Source organism: Gymnoscopelus braueri, assembly GCF_963280865.1.
Source record: "Gymnoscopelus braueri genome assembly, chromosome: 19".
In the NCBI taxonomy this organism is placed as follows: Eukaryota; Metazoa; Chordata; class Actinopteri; order Myctophiformes; family Myctophidae; genus Gymnoscopelus; species Gymnoscopelus braueri.
This window is the reverse complement of record NC_137621.1, coordinates 17948485-17973338: the sequence shown is the minus strand read 5'-3', so window position 1 is coordinate 17973338 and position 24854 is coordinate 17948485. Positions and strand designations below refer to the sequence as shown.

Here is a 24854-nt window from a genome sequence, read left to right as displayed (position 1 = left end):
CCATTGTACTCAATTAATCAGTAAGACATTAAATGCATACATAATAACGACACGTTTTAACAACGATTCGATACGTATCACGATACTTGGTTGTCGATACGATACATGAACGATACAGGTTAATTTAGAACGATACGATACGTTTCGATTCAGCGATTTAGTCGATACGATACATGAACGATACAGGACAGGTTAATTTAGAACGATACGATTCGATTCAATGATTTAAAATCGATATAGTAACTATTTATTTACCCAAAAATTCTGTGTGAAAAATACATACCTGGATACTGGATATAAACCCCTGTTTCTCTTTTTTTCTTCTTAAAAGTACTTAGTATTGATATAATTGATTATTTGCATTGCAGAACGATTCGATACGATTATTTGCATCGCAAAACGATTCGATACGATACAAAGTCAAACAATACGATATTTAGCTGTTTGCATATCGATATAGTAGATCGTTGAAAATTTAAAAAAAAAATTCGATGCAGTTACTATATCGTTACACCTCTAATACATATACATACATACTGTGCATACATACAATACAATACATATCGGTAAAAGCTCAGTAGCAGCAAAAGCTATATTTACAGAAAAGGGGGGGTGGGGGCGGGAGGCAGAGGATGCTACTCTTGTAGATCTTCTATTTTTGGTGCAAGACACCATCGTACATCAAAATGTAAACAGGCTTTAAAGTCTCACTGTGTATAACATTCATTTTAGTAGTATTTTTGGCGACACTCCTTTTGTCATTACAGCGTTTGTCTATACGGAAGTAGTGCTCAAAAAGGAATGCTGCAGGGGCCTAGAGCCCGAGGATATGGAACACAACAAGTTGTCAGAAACTGTATTTATTTACGTTAAAATACATAAATAAATACAGTACATTTCCGGTGTCTACGTCAGTGTTGGGGGCACAGTCGTGAATAGAAATTGTGTTTAATAGTGTTAAGAGAACTTATACCAGTTATACTAGAGAACAATGTACCAGTGAAAGATTATATCAAAAACGACTTTTGTTTAATTGAAAAACGAACACATTATGACTTTAATTTAACACTAAGGATTTTACTATGTGGCGCCCTAAATCCGTGACCATTTGTACCCATGTTACATCAACTGCAACAAAAGAAATGTAATGAAGTGTAATGTATTTATTATGGTCTTACTATAGGCCAGGGGTACTCAACAGGCGGACCGCGGTCCAGGACCGGACCGCGGTTGTTTTCATGTTTATTTTCATGTATGTTTTCATACTCTGCACCAGACGCGGAAATCCCAGGGGGTACGGGGGAGATTGGACCCCCCCCCCCAAGTCATTTAGAATAATAAAAATAAATGTTAAAATAATTAAAAATACTTACCTGAATTAACATAACACAGTGTCAAATTAGCTAGATTAGAGGAAAATAAAAAAAAGAGAACCTCAAACTTTTGGCGCACGCGCGGGGGACCCCCTTTAGCCTCAGCCCAGATTTGCGCCACTGCTCTGCACCCCAGTTTTATTAAGTTGGTTGGTTGGGAGGGGATCCGATTTGATAAGCTAAGCTCGATTGACCGACTTAAATAAAGGGACCTTTGCCTTATTCAAAAAATTATTTGTGGACCCTCAAGATTTGTAGTTGAGTACCCCTGCTATAGGCTGTTGCGCACGCACGTAGGCTCACGTGTGCGTGCGCTCACGTGCATCCCCTCGTCTTGAAGTTGTTGCGCAACTATTTCCACTCTGGAGCCGGGGCCGGGGGGACTGGGGAAGCTGTTGAGTTTATTGCAGTAACAGTGATATTAAGCAGTTTGATGCACATCTGTTTGTCTGATCAGGGATTTTTTTTTCCATAGACCTCTCCTATACGTTTAGCGTTAGCGAGCGTTAGCGACTCACGCCATTCATCATCACGCGAGCGTCACACACTTGAGCCGACCCACAGAAAAGCGAGATCCTGCCCGAGTCGCTCCAAACAGAGCTACTGGAAAAAGACAGTAGCTGTGCGCCAACCAACCCCCAAAAAATGTATGTATGTGTGTGTGTGTGTGTGTGTGTGTGTGTGTGTGTGTGCGTGCGTGTCTGCGCCTATGACCAGAACATTTCTTTTTCTTTTCTTTCATTTCTCTCTCTTTTCTTCCCTCCTCAAAGTATGAAGGTTGGCGTAGGTTAACAAACATCTTATAAACTCATCAATAACTGTAACTGGATCTGTTGGGAGCAGCTTCTGAATTTCATGAATGCATTTTTTTCCGCCGCTCAAGGCGCAAAGGGTGGGGTGGGGGGGCTTCACTTCTGACTCCTCCACCACCCCCCCCCCCCCCCCCCTTAAAAAAATGGAGCCTGAGTAACTGAAAGAACAAAACCGCTCCGCACCAGAAACCAGTTAACAAGCCATGCATTGAGAATAGGACCGAGTACAACAGAGACTTTTTTTTTCTTTTTGGGTGGGTGGGTTTGTTATTGGAAGGTGCAACGGGCCCTTTGTGGAGCTTCAGCAGCGAGTCACGGTCTCCTGCCCGCCCAGTGTACCTTTTGTAGCGAGATGACTGGGCTCCCCTGATCGATTGTGACAGGGAGTTAGAGTGGGTCCAAACGAACAGCATTCTCTATGATCAGCTGTCCGCTCGCATTAATCATTCGCTCCCTTTATATCTCTCCTATCTCTCTCTCTCTTTCTCTCTCTCTTTCTCTTCCTCTTTGCTGAGAACCGCCCTCACTCGCTCTGCTCTCTCTTAATCATGTAACTCTCTCTCTGTCTCTCTCTCTCTCTCTCTCTCTCTCTCTCTCTCCCTCTCCCTCACTTGTCTCTCTCCTTGCTCTTCACCTCGTCGAACCCTTCCCTCCCATTCATTTTTGATGTGGGTTAAGAGACTGGATTTTGATGAGGACCCATCAATGCTTATGAAACCAGATTATATCTATTGGCCACATGTGTTTTTAAAGTCCTCCGATTGAAGTTCTCAGGGCTCCGCGGAGGAGATTTATTGCTTTCTGTTTGAGGAGGAAATGAACGCTGCACTTGTGCCCATTTTAATGGGTTCCTGATCATGTCAAGGCTGATAACTTAAGGTCCGCGTCTACCAAAGTAAAGGCTTGTGTGTGTGCGCGTGTGATGCACGCACTTTTGGCCGGTTGTCGTCCGTCCCCCATTATGTCCAATCCCTGTGCAGTTTAGGGTAAATCTACATTTATACTCCATCACATGACGGTGACGCTTGCCGAGAAAAACAAACTTTATCGGCAAGCTAACTGTCGTGCGATGGATTTTAACCCATTAAGACCTGAGGCAGATTCTACAAGTGCCTTCTAAATCAGTAGTTCTCACACTTTCAAGATTTTTCAAAAATGTAAAAAAACTAGCAGATGTGCAAGTTTTTTAGACTTGTCTTGTCATAGTCTTTATCTCTTTCTTCAAAGGACAGGGGAACTGTCTAAACCTTATACTTTATTACTTTGTGTTTATTGTTTCCCAGAGACGGTGAGGTAGGCTGAGCTTATTTTCCTATGCAGTTGTTTTCTTGGCATGAACGTGGCTACACTTGACCCACAAGGATGCTATGAAGCTGTTTATTATCAAGAGAAGTAAATCACCCTTTAACACTGTTGTAAACATTATATCGTCGCTGTCAGGCAGAAATCTCCAAATTTCAACTTTTTATGTTTTTTGGTCATTTAATGCCCTACCTCGTCATACAAGAGTGTCAAGCAAAAGTAGTGAAAACAGCCGATATAGATGGGAAAACACAATTATAGATGGGCTGAAGATGATAGATTATACTTATAGATGCACACACATATTATACATACGATTTATGAAACGTATCGATCCATATCCGGAAAAGTAACGAGGTTTCCACCCGACATGTATGTCGGCTATTTCCACTGCGTGACACTGTTGCACGACACGGTATAAAATAGGGCTTAAGTGGTTAACATGGATGTATAGGCTGGTTTCATACAGAAGCCGCCCGACTATCGTCTATTTCTCTTTTCCAGTTTCCGGATTTTCTCACGTTCTCCTTGTGTTCTTTGGTAGCATCTTGTGTCATTAGTTTTTATCATGTTCACTTTCTAGGATGTCAGTGTGGACAGGGGAGAGGTTCAGAGTGAATATTGGCCCTTAACCACTCTTAAAGCCTCTATACTTACTGAAGCGGACCCGAGTTGGCTCTGTACATAGTCTGCTCTTGTTTCCTTCTACACCAAATCTCTTCCCCAGAAATAGCGTAAGCTATTTCCGGCAAAGCCCCCGAATAGGGGGCGCTAGGGTTCAAGTGGTTAATCTTCCTTTTGCTGAGCTGGAAGAAGCCGCCGCTAGCGGTCATGTCATCGGATTGGAAGTCGGGGGAGATGTTTTCGTTTTCCAGCTCCGTCAGGCCCCACGGTGTAAAAGAGCACCAAAATAAACAGAGTCTGCTGAGAGGGAATGAAAGGGAATACTGTTTGGGAGCACAAACACGGCAGCTCCAACTGTACTTGGAATTCCTTTTCTACTGGATACCTGGCATGCTGCCAGGCCGTCGGCTATATGGAAGGGGAAGAGGGCTGAGGCGCAGAGGGACGGCCGGACAGAGGCTGACCCCCGGGTGACTGCACCCACCTCCGCCACGGAGAATTAAAACGGATCTACCTGGAGTGTGTGTCCCCGTGTGGTTTTTACTAGTGTGTTCCTCTGCAGAAAGCGTTGTAACATGCTTGAATATTTTAACCACTTGCTTATATACCCTATATACTTTGTTGACCGGAGTCCCCCAGCGGTCTATACTAGGCCTCCTACTTTTTCCCCTAGTCTACACCGACTCTCTCAAAAATAGCCGATCTACAAGCTCACAACCTGTTGTCAAGCTTTTAGATCTGACATTTTCGTTGTTCTAGAAAAGCTGTAAAAGTATAAAATGTGGTTCAAGCGGAAAAGATGACGATCATGAATGTGGTTCTTATTTTCGGCAAGCGACGCCTTCCTGCGACGAAAGTAGGCCTTTAGACTGAGTAATTTGCACCGGGCTAACGACACCTAGTGCATTGAAAGGAAAGGCCGGCGTCACTGGACTGATCCTAGTTCTGTGCTTGTGTCATCTCTCTCAGGTCTCTCTGTGTACGGCAAGCTGCTCCATGGCCAGGGACCCAAACACAGATGACAGGAAGGGAAAGGGAGCGACGTCCCGCAGCCCTGCCGACCTGAAAGGTGTCTCTGCATGTAGCCGCAAAGCGGACACAGGTGTATTCTGGGAAAGCCAGCGACAGCGTGCCATCAATTTCTCTGACTACACTCTCGGATGTGCAAGACGATATAGCCTGTCGGGTCAGAAATCCCCACACACACACACACATACACACACACACACACACACACACACACACACACACCCCCACACACACACTCTCTCTCTCTCACACGCACAGATGCAGGTTAGGATCTAGCCTTCTAAAGTCTCCCTTCCCCGTAGCCCATTTGCCTGCCCTCGTTCTCCATGCCCTAACAGTTGTCCCCCCTCATTCCCCCCATGCTACTGTTGCCATGGAAGGATTTCAGTGACAGATCGACCACAACAGATGGTTCTCCGAGCCCCATAGGTCACTATCACTGTAGCATGAAAAGTCTTTCTCCTACACCGTGGCAATGCAATGCAACACAGCACCCTCCGCTCTCCTCTGTAGCACTGCAAATACTTTCTCGTCAGCCCCCTGAAAAGGCACGCAACAACCGTCACGTTTAAATGCTGTTTGCTCTCTTTAACGAGAGAGACCTGCCGTGCTGCCGCGCTCGTTGGCTCGGCGTTCTATCTAGAGACGGCCTCAGTCACCTCTCGTCTCGCTGCGATGAGCGGTCAGCAAGCTGAGGAGTTCCTTTCATGTTGCGTGTGCTGTCAGAACGCTCTCCAGCTCCCACTCTCTCTCGAAGCTCAAGACAGTTGCCAATTCAGACGCTCTCCGGCCGTTGCCAAAGGAGGTGTTGAAAGCTTAGCATCCTTTGCATGTAGGCTTGATTTTTATTTTTTTTGAGGAAACTCCACCGTTTGAATGAGATTGCTTTGTTGCCTTTTCAATTCATTCACTTTTGTTTCATCATCAGCCTGTTAGTCATCGGGTCAATGTGACATAATCAATGGCCAGATGGATGTTTCCCAATCAAAATCAAGTAAACATTTTTCGGTTAAAGATTGGGGTTGAACTTGTGTTGAAATCTCATCTGTTCTCATCATTAGGTTCCCCCGCTATGTTAAAGGAAAACCTAAATCCCAATGTTCTGATTAATGTGGCCAAAAAATATCCTTATGTCTTCTGTGTATTTCTTGTGATGATGATGTCAAACGCGTCGTTTCGTGTTAACGAGCGTACGGAATGAACGCCCGTGAGGACATAAAACGACACACGTTTGGCGTCATGGTTGAGACTTTTTTTGTCACATTATATATTATTGATGAGTTCCTCACATCAGAACAAAGAGATTTAGGTTTTCCTTTAAGACATATCTGACTGTATCTGATTGTATTCAGTGACAACATCCATCAAACAGGGCAGTGGTTCTCAACCAGTGGGATTTTGGGGGGGTCCCCAGATGATAGTGAAGTGACAATTTAAGGACTTCTAAGACCTTAAAAAAACTAAAAAAGAAAAAGACCATTGCTGCATCAAAAGTAATCAACACATTTTGTCAAATTGTCAAATAATATACGAAAGAGGCAAAAAAAAAGAAAAAGACGATCTACAAGCTCACAACGCCTTGCGTTGCGAGGCGTTGTGAGCTTGTAGATCTGCTATCTTCACAATATTTATCTGTGGAACCTAGTCAAACTAAATGCCTCAACTCATACATTCCAAGTGCTTATCAGGCTGGGGGGTCCCCAGTTCAAATATGATTAGTTTGGGGGGGTCAAAAGGTTGAGAACCACTGAAACAGGGCACCCTCCGTTAACCCTTTCTGTGATTCAAAGCATGATACAAGGCTTCACCTGCAATCCACCCACAGCAGCATCCTTAAAGACGTTCTGTTATTTATGACTGTAGTGAACATACTCAGGGTTTGTTGAGAAATATATATTGTGTATTATGATGATCAAATTCAGTATGTTTATGATAATGTTTTGTGATAAATACTTGAATTTTGTCATTTTGTTTCTAAAGTGAAATGATATTATGTCATATTGAAGTGTGTTTTTGCACATGGTTGTAGTCTGCAGTTTTGCTGCAGTAGTTGGGTTTATTACACTGAAATCATAGCAGCTCTTATATTCGTGATGGTTCATATGTGAATGTTTTATGTTGTGCATTGACTACTGTTGCCTATGCATGCTGTATGATAAGACTCCTACAGTCCAGTTGTGTTATATTACATTTTGTGCAGTAAATTATTGTTTAAAATTGTTATTGTTTACATCAAAAGGTTTTTTGGATCTGTAGTGGCTATTTGTCAACAGCACACATGCATGGCAAGGTATTTTGGGACCAATACAGGCAACTAATAATAGCAATATTGAAGTGATTGTTCAGCTATCAAACCATATTGATCATGTATGTACTGTATGTGTATGCATTGTCACTAAGTACATTAAGTAAAGTATACTTTGCTTTGGTGACTTGAATATGTCCTCCTGTACTTCCAAGTACAAACATTCTCAATCCCAACTCGTCACATACATTATTGACGCTTTGTCCGGACCCCTTGGTGTCACTTGGACAATGTACTGGGTCCGGACCCCTTGGTGTCACTTGGACAATGCACTGGGTGCCTCTTTAGCATGACTTTTCAACGTTTACAGTAGTCTGCATCACATGACGCGTAATGCAGAGATCATGTCGGTTGAAAACACCATTAACCCATTAAGACCTGAAGCCGGTTCTACAAATGCCTTCTAAATCAGTAGTTCTCACACTTCAGGATTTTTCCAAAATGTTCAAAAATAGCAGATGCACAAGCTCGCAGCGTGGCACGAAGTGACGTGCTGTGAGCTTGTATATCTGCTATTTTTGAATAGCCAACGCAAAAATCTTAACATGACACAGATGCTTTCTCGGTTCTAATGGGTTAAATATTGAAAACAAAGCAAACTCTGTACTTAAAACAAGGCAGGCATGGCTGACTTGAGCCCTATGAGGCGCAAGCCAAGTGACTGTCCGCGCAGCGGTGTGATGTTCGCTTCTGCTGACTCAGCACCGTTCTAGTTGCATACTGATGGGCAGTATAGTACAGTATGTAGTGAATGACCCAACCTCGTCAATATGGCATCGGACATAAAAGATACGTTGACCAAGTGTCAACAACATATATGTCTTGGGAGTGAGAATGTGTTGACAAAGTAGTTTAATATGCATAGCAGAGTGCAACATCCCGAGCATTAATACGGGGTGTAGAACTGTGTACCGTGTATAGAAAAAAAAACAATAATGAAAATGGAGCAACTTGGTCCAAGACTGTCCTTATTTTAATTAAAAAAAGAGTGTTTCCAAGATTAATGAAAAAACATTTACAGTTTGTGATCTAGTGAAGTGTTCACTTAGTGATGTACATGGTCTTGTACAACAGTAAGGCTTCGTTTCAGAAACAAAACACATCCCAGGAGACACCGTCCTGTTCCATTATAGAGGTAAACATAACCATGAAAATACTATTTTGAATAAAGGTTGTTTTCCAGCATGTGTTTTTTTTTTTCTTTCTTTTTCTTTTGTTTTCCTAAGATAGTTATTTTTTAAATCCAACAGCATTTTCTTCCTAGATTAACAGTGTAGGGAGCTGTGGAGTGCACAGCGCTTTGTTTCCAGCGTAGACAATCCTATTTTGTCCTGTGCGTCCTATAGCCATGCATTGTTGGTCAAGGGATATATTTGCTTTTAGCAAACAGCGTTTGTTTAGCTTGAACCCCTTGGACATGTTCACAATCACACATAATTTATATGCCGTTGTACGACGGTGTCGCATGCTGAAAATAGCCTATCTACAAGCTCACTCAGCTGTTTTCGGCACGCGACGCCGGTGTACGACGAAGTGTACGTTCAGTCTGCATTTTTCAGCCACTTTCCCCATTTCGACTGCAAATTATTTGTATGTCCTCGGAATATGCAGTGGTCATAGCAAGAACCTTTATGTTGTGTTCCTCTTGTTCGTAAAAAACTAAAACAAAAATACTGTCTTTGAATGCCCATGTCATATGGCGAACGTACAGGCACTTCAAAAAGATGAAATACTGGGGAACGACAACAAAACAAAACGAAAAAAAAACACTTATTTGAAAAGGCCACTGTTGACGGTCAAAAACCCCCCCAAAAGAACAGTTCTGCTGATTTTTGAGAGCGTCGTTAATAAAGTGGCGAGTTCGCTGGGTCCACACACTACCCCGCAGAATGCAAGTAGTGTGGCAGGCCACCTCCCGTCTGCAGGGTTATGTGTGCATGAGAGAGAGAGCGCACGTGCATGGTTGAGGCAGGGAGGGCAGGGGGGATGGGCGGGGGGGTTGGGGCGAAGGTGGACAGAGGTACTCGTAGAGAGGGTGGGGGGGGCAGAACACCGCCCCACCTCTCCCCCACCCCACCTGAGTAGTGCTTGGGGGGGCGGCCCTTTGAGATCCCAGGTCTCTCGCTGCCGGGCACCGAGGGCCCTTTCTAGCTGCACTTGCAGGACTTGACGACCATGTTGGAGAGCTGCTCCACTTTGGGGGTGCGGCCCACATAGTAGAGGATGGTCAGGGGCTCCAGGTCCTGGGGGACGCAGCAGGGTGAGGCGGACGCCTCTGGGTTCAAGGTGTTGTACAAGCTTAGCAGCTGCGGAGGAACCAATAAGACAGAGAGCTCAGTGAGGGAGTGACTGCTTGATTACATATCATCACTGTCGGGGGGGGGGGGGGGGGAAATGGAAAAAAGAACCTGTGTTTCAATGGATCCAATGTGGTTATTATTTAGTCACAAGCTCTTTTTAATACTTTTCATTGGTTCAATATTTATAAAAAAACAGTTTCACTTTCAAAATGTTTCGAAAATAGCTGATCTATAAGCTCATATCGCAATGCGGCACGTTGCATTGCGATGCAGCGTGTTGTGAGCTTGTAGATCAGCTATTTTAGTGTGACACTCATGTCCAACATAGTAGGGCATTTACAAAAAAACAACAACAACATACAACATTTTAATATGGAAATACAAGGTTTCTGCCCAACAGCACCAATATACAGTATATGGTGCTTTTGCACTTGCATGGAACCGGCTCAGACAGATAGTGTCCCCTCAAAGTAGCTGGTCGTCAATAGTGACGTCCAAAGCTCAGTGTAGGAGAGTGCTAAAGAACAATGGCGACTTATCTGGAAGCAATCTCTATTTCACCTCTGCAGTCCACCAAAACAGTTTCTGACAACATTTTAGGTCAGAAGTAAGCCATGTAGTTGCTCAATATTGATTCATTTTACATTTACAATGTCTAGTTTAATAGTTTGTTAATAGCGTTTGGGAGCTTCCGTGGCATGCAATATAGGGGAGTCAGAATCAGTTGTATTGTCACATCACTGGTTTACAGGTGTATATCAGTGGGTGAAATCATTTTTTGTGCAAGCTCCATCATTTCATTGTTTTCCAGGAAAGAAAGGAAACGCAGAGGGAGAGCAAGGAGAAAAAAAAGATCAAAGATATCTACACATAAATAAGCAGCAGATATGTACATGAGGTTAGACATAAAGGTGCAAAAGAGTGGCACTCTTGTGCCACTTGTCTGTCGTGACTCGTGACGCAATGATGCTAGTGATGATTCACTTAGTGATTAGCCACTTGGAACCGTGAGAGAAGCCAAGTACCGGGTATTAGGTACTAGTTTTTGCCAAACCAAAACGGTAAGTAGAGGCGAGTTGAGTTGAGCAGGTACCATGCATAGAGAAAGCACCATATGAGTGTATCAATTCATGACTTGATTCTGCATTTTGTTCTCACCGAACTGTGGGTGGTGTCTGCACTTCGTAGGTAAGGACAGGGACCTGAGCAGAAGTTGGCATAATAACCTTTAGGCTCATGGATCCACCTCCAGCCCAAGTGCTGGCGGAAGTCGATGTATAGCGGCCGCACGCAGCAGTTCTCCTCGTAATTCCTGCAGACAAGAAGAGGGGAAAAGAAGAGGCAATTTTTTCGTTTGAAATGTTCTTTTCACAGAGTTGTGTACGTTTTGCTCCATACACTTTTGACGCCAAAGCCTGAAAAAGCTCAGAAATTCCACTGTTAGGTGTGCCCTTATTTTCCCTCTTGGAGTCAGCCCAGGTGTCTTGGAGCTGCCTGTCAGCCTGACGTAGAGAATCCAGAGCTGAGGAGACGACGTGTAAGAGAGGAGGTAGCGTCTCCCAGCACTGGGACAGATCTCAACTTGTATCATGTTGCTTGTGCCTCTGCCATGCTTGATTATATATACTGTATACATGTATTTTGCATGTACAGCCATTACCAGGTGTGGGAAAATAAAGTAGTACTCTACTGTTGCAAAAAAAGTTGATTATTTCTGTTCATTCTAAAATGAGTAATTCTACTTTCACTTCAGTAGATTTTTGATAGAGTATTGTACTCAAAATGGTTGATGTGTGCGTGCGACACCGCATGATATTTGCGTTCTGTGTGAATGTACTCAAACAACAGTTTGAAAAAATATATTTTTGGGCCAATTAACCACTTAGACTCTATAACATTCATTGACCAGGAACCCCTAGGCTATGGATCTTTCCGTAGCCTACTCCTTTTCCCCTCTACACCAAATCTCTTTCATTATAGCCGATCTACAAGCTCACAGCGAAGCGTTGTGAGCTTGTACATCGGCTATTTTCGCCAATAGGGACACGAGAGTCCTGCCGTGTAAGGACTAGGACTGCACGATATTAGGAAAACATGCAAAATGCGATAACATTGTTGAATATTGCGATGACGATATGACTCGCGATAAGAAAGCAAATACTGAAGTATACAGTTTTAATATCTTCCTGCCTTAGGTTTGCTGCATAGAACCCAGACAATGAATAGCCTACCTACACACACTGACAAAAAGAAGAAGAAAGAAAAGGATTATATTCTCATTCCAACAACATGGTTTTACTGAAAACATTGCACCTGGCTGACAGCTGCTATTGACAATAAATATACTATACCACCAAAATGGCAATATAATTTAGTTTCTCACTGCTCCACTTAAAAAAACATACTTTATACCTGGATTGTTAAAATGAATAAAAACCTGAAAACAAGTTAAATAATCAGTAGGGCTCCACATTTGGGCCAATCCCAAATGTGTTCATATGCAGAATGTGAATACATGGCATGTAACTACACCATTTATGGCAGTTCAAGCAGTCATTTGCGATATGTATATTGCGCATGTCGATATTGAGATGACGATACATTTTTGATATATCGTGCAGCCCTATTAAGGACCTTTTAATTAGAGTAGACAATGAACGACACAACATATTACATGTTCCACAGCCATAGATGGTTTCTTACGAGAAGCAGTAATTGGTGTCAAGTGCCCGCTTGCGCCGGCGTGAGGAGGACTGGGCATCTAGCCGGTGGGGGGGGATCATCATTAGGATGAGATGAGGGTACAGCTGTTCCTTCTGTTTCTTCATACGATTCTGTTCCTCGTAGTCCCCCTCCATACCTGCACAGAGAAGTCGGTTAAAGCTACAATCTATTCTGGGCCTTATTTCAATGACTAAAATGTTACCTTAACCAATCTGTATGGTAGAGTGTGTTAGTACAATATAACACATCTGCAGTGGTTGGAGGTGGTCTCACTGGGACGTTTTCACCCTGGTGTTGGGTTGGACACTTTCTGATTGACAATGGCAATAAAGTTATTTGAAACCGGATTCGACAGTAGGTGCACCGCTATCTTTACTGTAGTTTGGACATATTGAAATTAACTATCTATCAGGAGAGGGAAACAATGGACATAAAATGTACAATTTGTAGCTTTAAATACAAAGACAACAGTCAGCTTCATGCTAATGTTTCTTTTTGTTGGGTGAGAGCTACTGTACGGTGGAAGCATGAGCTTGAAAATGAACCCTCATTCAGTCAAGATGGGATGTTATTATTACATCTTAATTTCAGCAGTAAAAAGATCATCTCCAGTGGTGAGTGGCCGGGCTTCAATCACCTCCGACAGTCAGGGCTGCTCCCTCACTCTGCTCTTTCTTCCATCCTCCCCCCTGGGCTCGTGTCTGCTCATCCAATCTGCCCCTGATAGCTAAAGCAGCGGAGATCTCAAGAGAGACGCCGCCGGTGGATATGGACGCCCCTCTTTAATTCAGGGCCAAACGTCTGCGCGCCGTGGCAGCACATTCCTTGCGGCCGAGCCAGTCAGGGGAACGTTCCCAGGACCAAGGACCCGGGGGCCCATATGCTAAGTGACATACCAGACCATTGTATTCCCATGGTCTGTGTCTCTCTCGCTTGCTCTTAGAAATGGAAGCCATTATCTTCCTAAAAATGGCCTCGACTGAGTATCAAACGCCTGGGGCGCGTGTTCACTGGATAGCACTTCAGACAGAACTTTTTCCCTTAGTCCGAGCTCTTAATAAGGGCAGTGATGAGGGGCTGCCATGAGAGTTTACGGAAAGCCAACAAGTGGGAACGTCTTGGAGGATCCCTTCGCATTAGTTATGCGAGACTCCACCTCCCGCATCGCCACGGTGTGTCTCGCGCCAAACTCACCTTTGAACTTCACCTCTAGCACTTCGTTGACGCTCTCGATGATGTCACCGTTGGGATTGAAGGTGTGACAGGGACAGTGGACACTGATCTCCAAGCCGAGGTTGGTCTCTGGGGAGAAACAACGGCACAGGGACGTGAGGAGGGAGGCAGATGTTTTATTTATTTATTTGCTTTGTTTTTGTATTGATGTTGTTATTAGTTGGACTTCAAATGATGCCTATTAGCACAGTCATTGATCTGTAAAGCCGGATTTATATTTGGTTTCACGTCGTGTCTCTCACCGATAATAACAGATTTACAGGCTCACAACATGTCGCGCTGCGACGTTGTGAGCTTGTAGATCGGCTATTATCGGTGCGGTGCGGAGTATAGATCAGGTGTAAGAAGGTCTGATGCATCTCACTCACGTCTGTACATAAGCCACTCCCTGACGGTCTCAGTCACGTCAAAGGACACCCACTCATGCGTTCCCTTGGTCAGGACGTTTTTGCCCCCGATGTAGCGCTGTTTAGCTATGTGGTCATCCTTCTGGAGTATCTGCAAGGAGAGGTGAAAGTCTGACTCTTGTTGCATATGGTCTCTCTCTCGCTTTCTCTCCATTTCTCCCTCATATTACGCACGCACGCACGCACGCACGCACGCACGCACACACACACACGCACATGCGCCCACACACACACACACACACACACACACACACACACACACACACACACACACACACACACACACACACACACACACACACACACACACACACACACAACCACACACACACAACCAGACGGCAATCCAGCCAGCGCTGTCTGAGCCAGACTCTCCAGGATGCCCTGGGCCAAATGTCTTCTCCTCATGGAAAAAGTGACTCCTTGTGTTGATATCCCCATTTTGCAAGTTAATGCCTGTATGTTACCCTTCTGCCAATGCGAACCTGGCTGTCCCTTCCATCGGTACTTCAAATTTTGACTTCAACAGGGCCTCCAAAACCTTTTCAGGTTGATAGAGTATCACGGGTATTGAGAAAGCAGCTGCATTATATTTTTAGATTTCGAGCATCATTCGTGTCATAACACTATTATGGGTGTTTATGTTGTTCGAGACCAAATGTGTGCAGTCGGCAGTGTCAGTGCCGGCTGAGTGACAGGGCTTCAGCGGTGGGATTCAGGGCTCATTGCCCCCGGCAGCACCTAGCGTTTCTCTGAACAAAGAGGTTTATCTCTAGGGAGAGTTGAGTGGAATGGGGAGCTGAGCGCTCAGCCCCACAGCAGTGCTGGGATAACCAGGTTCCTGAACATTGTCAGCATCTAATCTGGCTTCCTGTGGGACCGGGAGGGGGGCCCGAGGGCTGCCAACGCCAGGCCCTGCCAATCAGCTCCCGGCTAAAGTGTGGGGGCGAGTGGCTCCGTTTACTCCCCCAATGGCTGACCCTGCCTCTATCTCCTCCTGGGCCCCTGGAAACAATCTGAGGGCCTGACAGTCTGCGCTCGGCCCTCGCCAGAGACCGCCTCAGAGGCGGTATGCAGTCCGGAGACACTTGTCTCCCTGGCAGGAAATGTTGGAACCTGATCATTGCTCCCAGTCTCTCACGGGAGATTAATGAGGAAACCAAGAAAAAAAAATCCATCCCTGCCACCCTACATGCAGACATCCAACGCACGCACGCGCACACACACACACACACACACACACATACACACACACACACACACACACACACACACACACACACACACACACACACACACACACACACACACACACACACACACACACACACACACACACTCATGCCATGTAAATACACAAATGCAGGTGCAGAAATGCCCCGTTGAAAGCGCAGCGCATTACTTGAAATAACAAGGGGGGACAATTGCTTTGAGACTGACAGCTGAGAAAGAAGGAATCGCAGAATGGCAATCTAGAGTTTCTCAGAGATGGCTGCAGCGAGCTCTTAAATTTGTGCTAATGTAGAATCCATTTGACTGGAAGCACATGGAATAATGATCAGCCCTTGAAAAGAGGAGAGAGGGAGTTGGGAGCCTTGATATAAATGTTTTCATCCTTCTCGTTGACCTGCATAGTCGCACAGCACTGGAACTTATGGGAGAATTGGAGCACATTGCTATGTTTGCTACACATCGCCCCCACACACAACCCACATGTGTGGCTACCAGTGGAGATGAACGGTCGGTACACCCACCTGGTAGAGCTCAATCCTCTGCTCGTTCCTCTTGGCACTGGAGTTGGGGATCCGCAGGGCTCTGAACTCGGCCCGGAACAGGTTGGTGGAGTTCTTCTCCATGGCGGAGACGTTGAAGCGGAACACCTTGGAGGTGATGCCCTTCGGGCAGTAGGAGAGGTCATCTGCAGGACACATGGAACACAATAGGAACTTTCCTTCACATCATGACGGCCATAATAGCTGCTTGTTTGATCTGAGCTCCGACTGGAGCAGTCCTTGTTTCTTTTAACGGATCCCTCTAAGCTGTTATTCTTGTTACCTCATTGTGTACACGTTATCGAAGCCTATTTTCCGGCCTGAGCTATGATCAAGGGTGGACATGTTTACATTCTGAATATTGATGTGCTTATTGTACTTATTGCTGAGGATTTGACACGACAAACTAAGATGTTTCGCAGAAAAACAAAGTTGTTTTAACCGTTTCTAGGCCATTCACGGGGAGAGGAAGTGCAGAGCCCGCCGCCCGTGCAACCATCTGCTCATGCTTTGTGCAAGTCTGAGTTAGCAACAAGTTGAAGTCATGAAATGAAAACCAAATGTCCCATGTGGCAGCGGTGGAACAGGCTGGAGGGAGACGGCAGCGCTCTCCTCCTCCCCACCGGCTCTGGAGCCCAACAGGTGCTCCGAGGGGCCAGGATGGAAGCCAAGCATTCCCTGGAACCAGGCGGGCTCGGCTAGGAAACATGTGCTATCACATGCCGGAACAGAACCATACCTGGGCCAACTCCGATATAATGTTAAGGCAGTTGATTCTCAACCTTTCTTTAACCCATTAAAGACCCGAGGCCGATTCTACGAATGCCTTCTAAATCAGTAGTTCTCAAACTTTTTCATGCCAAGGACCCCCAAAATTATTTGAAAATACATCTGAAATGTTTTGTGCCAGGGACTCCTAGAAGAGAAGATTTGAGTAAAAAAAAAATCTAAATTATTCCAGCTTTTTCAAACCCTTTCAATATTTTTCTAAAATGTTCAAAAATTGCAGATATACAAGCTCGCAGCGCGGCGCGAAGTGACGCGCTGTGAGCTTGTATATCTGGTATTTTTGAGAACCACTGTTCTAAACCAATGTTCTAAAGTTTTCTGAAAAACTTATGTTGGTATATAGCTAAAGTGTAAAATGACACAGATGCTTTACCGGTTTTAATGGGTTAATGTCAATGCATTAGGCCACGGACCCCCATTTGATAAATGTTTTCATCTCTGGGGATCACAATCTACACTGTAAAATCCTCAGTGTTCATACAGACCTGTAAAGGTCCATTCGGACCCCTGGTGGTTCTTTCTGGACCCGACGTCGAGAACCAGTGTGTTCACCCCCAAAATGACTTTTCCTATCGATTACACACCCCATGGAGATTTCTTTTGTTTTTGTCGCATTCCTAAGCCAATAATTTGATGACCGGCGGCGGCTCCGGTAGGAGACTCAAAGTGTCACTTTTGAGTCTCCTACCGGAGACATTAGCATCTTTCCGCTGGTCAGCAAATTATTGGCTTAGGAATTCGACAAAAACAAAAATATCTCCATGAATTCAAGGCTTCATGGGGTGTGTAATTGATAGAAAATACGTATTTTTTGGGTGAACTATCCCTTTAAGGGGAAAGGAGCCTCATTGGTGACAGTTGATCTGCCAAGTGCATGGCTGACAAGCAGCATGCATGCATCTAAACTGTGTGTGTCAGTGTGTGTGTACTTGTGCGCTCCGCATGCCTGAATGCATGCATGCATGTGTGTGTGTGTGTGTGTGTGTGGTGGGGGGGGGTAGTGTCGCATGGCGCAGTCAGCAGCCGAATCTACTGTAATGGCTGCACCATACAGTAGGTTCCCTCTGAAACGCTTCCTGTTGGACGCCCGCTCGACTCCTTCTCTTTTCGCACTCTCTCTTCTTTAAAAAAAAAAGGAAAATCCCTCTAATACCATTGAATCGTTTATTATTTTAACAGGCCGAGCACATGCAGCGTTGAGCAAAACAAGCACACAGCAAGCTTTTTATGAGCCAAGTGGAAACAGTCATTTACAGCCAAGCCATTGCTAATTTATTACCCCAAGCTTAAGCTTTATTACCGGCCCTTAGATTTGCTGGTGGTTAACGGAGCTGCACCTTTAACACACTCGCATGATTGAGCGTTTTTTTTTTCCTCCTTTATTCATTTTTTCAAAAAAAAATTGACAAAGGAAACTCAAATGACGAGGTGTTTGTGTCATGCAGAAGGCACTTGCACATCTCTAAATATATGCACTCTATTTGACCCATAATTCTATTTCACAGTGTCCTCCAAGCTATTATCTGATATTTCCACAAGGCCTTTTTACGTAAGTTTCCCTATTTATAGGTGACCTTTTCTGCGTGCATCCCAGGCCAGATATCTGTCCAGTGTTTCCATACAATCTATAAGGAGGAAAAATCAGTAGCATTCTCTTCCCTCAGACCCTCACCCACCCCAACACACATCGCACATCGCACATCGCACACACACACACACACACACACACACACACACACACACACACACACACACACACACACACACACACACACACACACACACACACACACACACACACACACGCTTCTAGTTATTTATCTCTCTCTCTCTCTCTCTGTCCCCTCTACCTCTCTCATACAAGGTGGAAAGCCCCACTTCGGGGGAGATTTGAAATTCTAATCAAGTCTTTAGTTTCCTTTTTGCGTGACCTCATTTTTCCCATTGCAACGGTTTTTAGGTGGATTTCACATTACGCCTTATTTTTGCCAAGGGTCTGAAGGTAATTTGTTCCATGTCAGTGCAGTGGTGGGGTTTGCTTGTGTAATTAAAGTGAAATACATTGACTAATTTGCCGACCCCCGCCATTATCAGATTTGGTCCTATCGCCAGCATCAAGATGATGACATCAGCTTGACCGGTACACAGAGCTGACATCAATTATGTTTCCCTGGGGAAACATAAACATACATATCTGCTTAGTTTTCTGCTGTTTACTATAAAACGTACTGGTCCTCAATACACACAGGGCGCCAGACTTCTCAAAACCATGGCTCATATTCAGCTGATTGTTTGTATTTTATCCCTACATGACAACATTTATTAACAAAATTACAAGTAACGATGTATAAGTAATAAATACTATGGAAACATTACTTAAGATTTAGAGCTGCACTGCTAGAACAACAGACACCTTAATTTACAAACAACAAATTACTCTCACTTGATCACATTGCAATTAAAGAGCCAAGTTTTATAGCGGGTTTATTCCCATTAACACCTATCCAGCAGTGTATTTATAACCACTTTTCATAGCTTGGATCACCAAATGATGCCCAGCTGATCTCATTTTCATATTATCACTCAATTAATTGCTCCATAGATGGGCTGTAAGCGGGGGATTTAACGGTAAAGCTACACAGCCCTTAAGGGTCTGTAACTCTGAGAGTGTACAAATGCAACCAATGTGTCTGACTGTCTCTGTTTGGTTCCGTCTGTACTCTGTACACTATCTGAGTTAACCATTTAAATCCTATATGCTTAGTTGCCTGGGGTCCCCCAGGCATCTATACCAGGTCCGCTGGTATTTTTCAACACCAATTCTATTCGCCACAATAGCTGATCTACAAGTTCACAACGCGCTGGACACTTGGGTTTATGTGTTTAAATGAACACTCATGACTTTAGAGTGTACACACAGGATAGCCTAGGAACAGACTTTGAGTAGCTCAGCTTCTCATAAAGTGTCTTGCCCAGACACTTGTCCTCTCGACAGCTCCCGCCCCACCCCAGTACCCTCTTAACCCTTGCCTTCCTTCCTGTGTCTGACTGGGATGCCCCCCCAGTCCCACCACTACTATGACCCCTCTCGTCTCCTTCACGAGGTGACGTCACACAGAAGCTCCCAGCAATCACCTCCTCTCACTGGCAGCCAGAGGGCTGCTGTGATGTCAGTCTCTCCAAAGCTATGTGGAGGTAAACAGAGGAACTGGGACGCATGCATGGGGAGGCAGGTGCTCGCCAGCTGCTGAGGCGTCTAGACCTCTTTAACCAGTGAGAAATGGCCCTGGTGAGGCCCAAAATTGCCATTTCAACACATTCACAAATGAATGGTCGATTTTCTAATTGGGTTTGTGTCTCAAATTAGTGATTTGTATAGTCACGAATGGACTCACAAATGGACTCAAAAACAAGATGTGTGACAAATACTTAACCACTTTCAGCCTTGGGCATGGCATTATAGGCACAAAACAATTATGATCGCAGAACTACAAGATCGTAGATCGGTTAGTTTCACACGACACCATTGCACAATAAAGTACAAAATAGGCCTTAAGACTTAAGTGGTTAGTGTCAGCCCATAACTGAAAACAAAGTTTCCACCTCAAATATTTATAGTATACAGACTAAACGTGGAATGTTCAGAGAGAACCAGGTCTTCATATCTGGTGTTCTTCCGAGGAGAGAAGCACCACATGGACAGAGAAACACTTTTTTGAAAATACATTCTTTTTATCGAGCGGCATGTCACGAGGACACTTTGTCGCCGAAGTGTAGTAAATCAGGCTGGAGTGTGTGAGATAATGCAATGGAGCGCCCTCTCTCCCTCTCTCTCTCTGCTGAAGTCAGACAGCTTTTTTCCACTTGATCAAGGATGAAGAAGAGGGGAAATGGAGAGGGGTTTGGGGTGGGGGGGTGAGAGAGAGGCTGTCTTTCAGAATAAGGCCAAAGAACTCTGTCTCTGTTTGCTGGGATGACATCACCTTTCTACTATTCCATATATCAGGAACAGTGCTGTCCTCAACTCCGGTCATCCTCCAAACACTCAGTGAATGATTACCTTATGTTAGGCTGCGACTGTGAACTTCTCTCTGTGAGTGACAATATGCGTAATTTCTAAATATTGCAGCCAATAGACTGGATTGCCTGGGCAGCCTTATTGTGCCAAAGGTCATCCAGAGGTAACTTGATGCTGTCTGAGTGGATGAATGAATATGTCTTCTACATCTGAAGTCCTCACCAGTATTCACTTTTCTGTGATACTGACGGTGGGATTGGTGGTATATCCTTTTGGCCTCACAATGCATCAGACAGCTACTGTAGATTGCTCTTTACCTGGATTATGCTTATTGCAATCAGAAACCCTAAATGGAAATTATTACAGTATCACGCGAAAAAAAAACTAAACATGTAGCCTATATGTAAAATCCATTATCAGATAATCAAATATGACTGAATGCACACTGTTATTACTGTGGTGACAGACATTCTGCTCCTAGATTCTGAAACGGGCTCTGCTTGCTATGAAATTACATAATGGAAAGTCAAAGGGAGAGAAAACTGATTATTCATCCATGCTGGCAGCCCATGTTAATGAGGGTAACACCCTTCTTGGATAAGTTGTTTTAGGACAATGAACGGTGCCAATAGCCAGTCCAGTTCATGTAGTATATTATCACCATGGAGGCCTACAGTCTGAGACCATACACAATAAATTGTCAGTGTTCACATTAACTCCAAGAGTATACGAATGGAACCAAATGTGGACCCTTTCTGATGTAGATTCGGTTCCATTTGTGGAGTTAAATGAACACTGAGGATTTGACAGTGTAGCAGGGTGATGTGTCCTGGGCACGTGGCCATTACTTATCCCACTCCTTAGACCTCTGTTTGTTTTGGGAGCTCTGGCTACCTCTGACCAGTGGATAAACCCGGTTGTAGAGCTGTATACCGTGAGTGTCAGAAGCACTTTGCGGGACCTGCTGTGAAATGGATTTGATTCAGGGGGGGATTAAGCTGGACTGGCTCCGCATCACGGCACAGAATAAACACCTGTTGATTTAAAAGCAGTGCTGTTGTGCACTGATCAGCCTCCTTACTATAAAGAAGAAGAAGAAGAAGAGGCACATGTCCAAACCCCCTCCACTTAAAATTTCCTTTCTCTGGAGAATCACTGCAGTGGGGGCGAGAGAACCCAATCCAATAAGCTCCCCATTGTGATTACTGGAACAATCAATTGAGCACAGTTTATACAGGAAATGCCAATATGAATGAGCGAGGGCAATTTGACCGTAATCCACAAAACAGTCAGCAGCTACTGGAAACGAAGACTATGGAAATATAAGTACGAGAAACGGTAAAGCTTGCTGAAATATATTGGGAAATTAAAGGCCAAATAAAATTTGGAAATGAGGTATTGGAGTTGGCAATAAATGCTCCCGACTTAACTGCCTGAGAAATTTCCCCCGTTTGGAATGTGTCAGACTTGTCGTGTGGTAGGTAGGCTGCTGCCGTTCCCATGGCTGTGGTGTGAGGTATGTATGAGGAATGGTGCTCATTCCAATTAGATTGTTTACTTTGCCCTCCGTTGCGCGCCGCCACTGCAGTGCAGTGCGCACAGGCAGGCAGGCAGGCGCGCCCGTCCGTGCGTAAAAGCCATAGTTTATGCTCCGTTGCACGACGGTGCTGCGCACCGAAAATACCCGACCTACAAGCTCACAGCGCGTGGCGTCCGCCACGCGCGGTGAGCTTGTAGGTCGGGTATTTTTCGGCGACACCGACCGTCCTGCAACGAAGTATGAATTCGGGCTCAGACGGCAGCGCCAGCCAGCTCCGTTGTCACGCGGTTATAGTGGACCGGTAACCGGAAGACTCGCCCCAAAACACGCTCGCCCCCATTTTGTTTCGCGGACCGCTCACCCCCAGCGGTTCCTGTATTCTTGTATTTGTTTTTACTGAGGATAAGGTTAGAAATAAGATTAGGGTTAGTTTTGCTAGGGTTAAGTTTAGGAGTACGGTTAGGTTTTTTGGCATAGTTTTACTGAGGTTAAGTTTAGGAATAACTTTAAGGTTAGGTTTTGGCACCGTTTTACTGAGGTTATACACGTTTATAATAAGGTCAGGTTGAGGCATAGTTTACTATGTAACGTTTAGGAATACCTGGTGGCGACCGTTCCGAGGTCGCCGGATTTGCCCCGGGGCGACTGTGTTTTGGGGCGAGCGTTTTGTTATTCAGTGGACCTCATGCCAACTGGAGGAGGTCTTATTTAACATTTCTCCACGGTGGTTGCAAATAATCGCATGCTATATAAACAGTTTTTTTTTTTAGGGCGTTTGTGAAAATAAACGTTTCTTAAGGAAACTTGACACACGATTATGGAAAACATAAGTACATAAAAACAAGCTGAGGGTTATTTGACACGCGTTTACACACTGTGATTTGGGAAATAAACTGTGTGCGACTGCGAGCCCGTGTGTGTGTGTTTATGTGTGTTGGGCAATGGTCGGTCTACGTGGACGCGTATCAAAGCCACACATTACAGCCCGGACCGCTGGCCTAGCGCTCCGGGCTCCTAGGCTCTAATGTTGCCTGACAGTGCATCGCGGGTTCGAGTCCCGTTCCCGACGATCTTTACGGCATGTCTCTCCCCATCTCTCTCTCTCTCCCTGTTTCCTGTCCATCTCCACTTTCCACTATAATTAAAGGCAGAAAAGCCCCAAAAATATATATATATTTTTTAAAGCCACAAACTATACTCACTGTCCATTGAGGGTCCATTGATCATGTTGAACTTGTAAATCTCTTTGGCATAATACTCGGTCTCCGTGTTATCCTGTCCGCAACTCTGCTGCTTGTCTCTCCCCAGCTCCTCAATGAGGTCCTTCGTGCTGTTGTAAAGCGCCAGCACCTGAAACGGCACTTGGTTCGGACCGATGGTCTGAGGCGGACTGGTCAGCCGCAGCTTACTGAGGATCTGTCCTCGGATCGCCTCCACTCGCTTCTTCTTGATGTGGTCGATGTCCACGGTGGTGCACGTCGACAGCGACAAAGTCATGGTCACGCAGTTTGAGAGCAGTAAAAACAGGAGTGCTTTGCCCAAATTCATATTTATTTATTTACTCACACAACTGAAGCTCGTCAAGTTTTCAAAAGTTTTTTTTCCCCTCCTTTCTTTCTTTTAACTTAATTCCGATTTGTATAGAATCCTTTATTATATAATACCATTCAAGTCGTCACCGAGTCCTTTTCTCCAAGGAATCCCATGTTGTGTCATGTCATGTGGGCAAAACGCGCTTTTGCATTCACACAGCTATAATAATCCATGACCTTTCTGGAATAGAATCTCAAACTCTTCATCAAAAACTTTCAGTGTTTTCTTTCTTTGCCTTTCATTCCATTGGTTTAACACACGTTCATCTCTCTTCTTTCTTCATTAGTTTTATACCAGCATATCAATTTCTACACCATTCTGTTTCTCCATCGTATTATAGCGCTCTCTATCCACTTGTGTAGCCTATGTGGTCCCCTGCGTGTCGTCCTGTCTCCCTCTGCCAAGTCTCACATACAGTCAACAGACGCACTTTCCACGCTCACTGGACACTTTATACCCGGAGGTAGCCGTGACGTTTAGAGAGGGAGGGACAGTGTTGGAAAAAGTACTCGGTAAATGTTTTACTTAAGTAAAAGTATCAATACTAAAATGTAGAAATACTCTGTTACAAGTAAAAGTCTAGAATTCAAAATGTACTTTGAGTTAAAGTACAAAAGTAGCCGGCCTATTGGTATCAAATTGTACTTAAAGTAGAAAGTAGCCTACTCATTGTGCAGAATGTCCCATTTCACAAGTTTATAGAAGAAAAAAGTCAAGATTGGCTATTTTCAAATGGCTGAAATGTATATCAGGCTATATAAGTGGTTAATGTATATATTTTTTAATAATAATCAACATCTTCAAAGTAACTAGTAACTAAAGTTTTCAAATAATTGTAGTGGAGTAAAAGTACAATATTTGCCCCTGAGATGTAGTGGAGTAGAAGTAAAAGTACTGAAAATTAGAAATACTCCAAGTAAAAATACCTCAAAATTGTAGCCTACTTTACACCACTGCAAATTATAGTCTCCTTCCTTAGCTTAGACAATAAAGGGCAACGTGTATCCCATGCAGCTTAAACAATATCCGAATC

At 44.4% G+C, this 24854-nt stretch overlaps 2 protein-coding genes across 3 annotated transcripts in view; one reads left to right on the top strand and one right to left on the bottom strand.

Moving 5' to 3' along the window:
* Positions 1-6616, top strand: part of ttll5 (tubulin tyrosine ligase-like family, member 5) — a 98183-nt gene extending 91567 nt beyond the window's left edge. For both annotated transcript variants that reach the window (XM_080413282.1, XM_080413283.1), the window contains one exon: positions 5081-6616. In XM_080413282.1, the coding sequence (XP_080269408.1) occupies positions 5081-5133 (53 nt within the window). In that variant the 3' untranslated portion in view covers positions 5134-6616. The remainder of the gene's footprint in view (positions 1-5080) is intronic.
* A 1784-nt stretch (positions 6617-8400) lies between these two features.
* On the bottom strand, positions 8401-24230 carry tgfb3 (transforming growth factor, beta 3). The gene is made up of 7 exons (XM_080413234.1): positions 23431-24230; positions 15864-16027; positions 14071-14200; positions 13664-13771; positions 12449-12605; positions 10904-11057; positions 8401-9751 (listed from the first exon to the last, which is right to left on the bottom strand). Exons 1-7 carry the CDS (start codon positions 23774-23776, stop codon positions 9593-9595), a joined length of 1218 nt encoding a protein of 405 aa, XP_080269360.1. The 5' UTR covers positions 23777-24230; the 3' UTR covers positions 8401-9592.
* Positions 24231-24854: the final 624 nt, after the last annotated feature.

What these genes read in the sequence shown, in the direction of transcription:
- tgfb3 (XM_080413234.1), bottom strand. Translation starts at nt 23,776, where the DNA reads ATGAATTTGGGCAAAGCACTCCTGTTTTTACTGCTCTCAAACTGCGTG. An exon ending in CAATGGACCCTCAATGGACA is followed by an intron (nt 16,028 to 23,430) that starts GTGAGTATAGTT and finishes TGTGTCCTGCAG; the next exon opens with ATGACCTCTCCTACTGCCCG. An exon ending in CAGACACCACCCACAGTTCG is followed by an intron (nt 9,752 to 10,903) that starts GTGAGAACAAAA and finishes GTTCCTCCGCAG; the next exon opens with CTGCTAAGCTTGTACAACAC.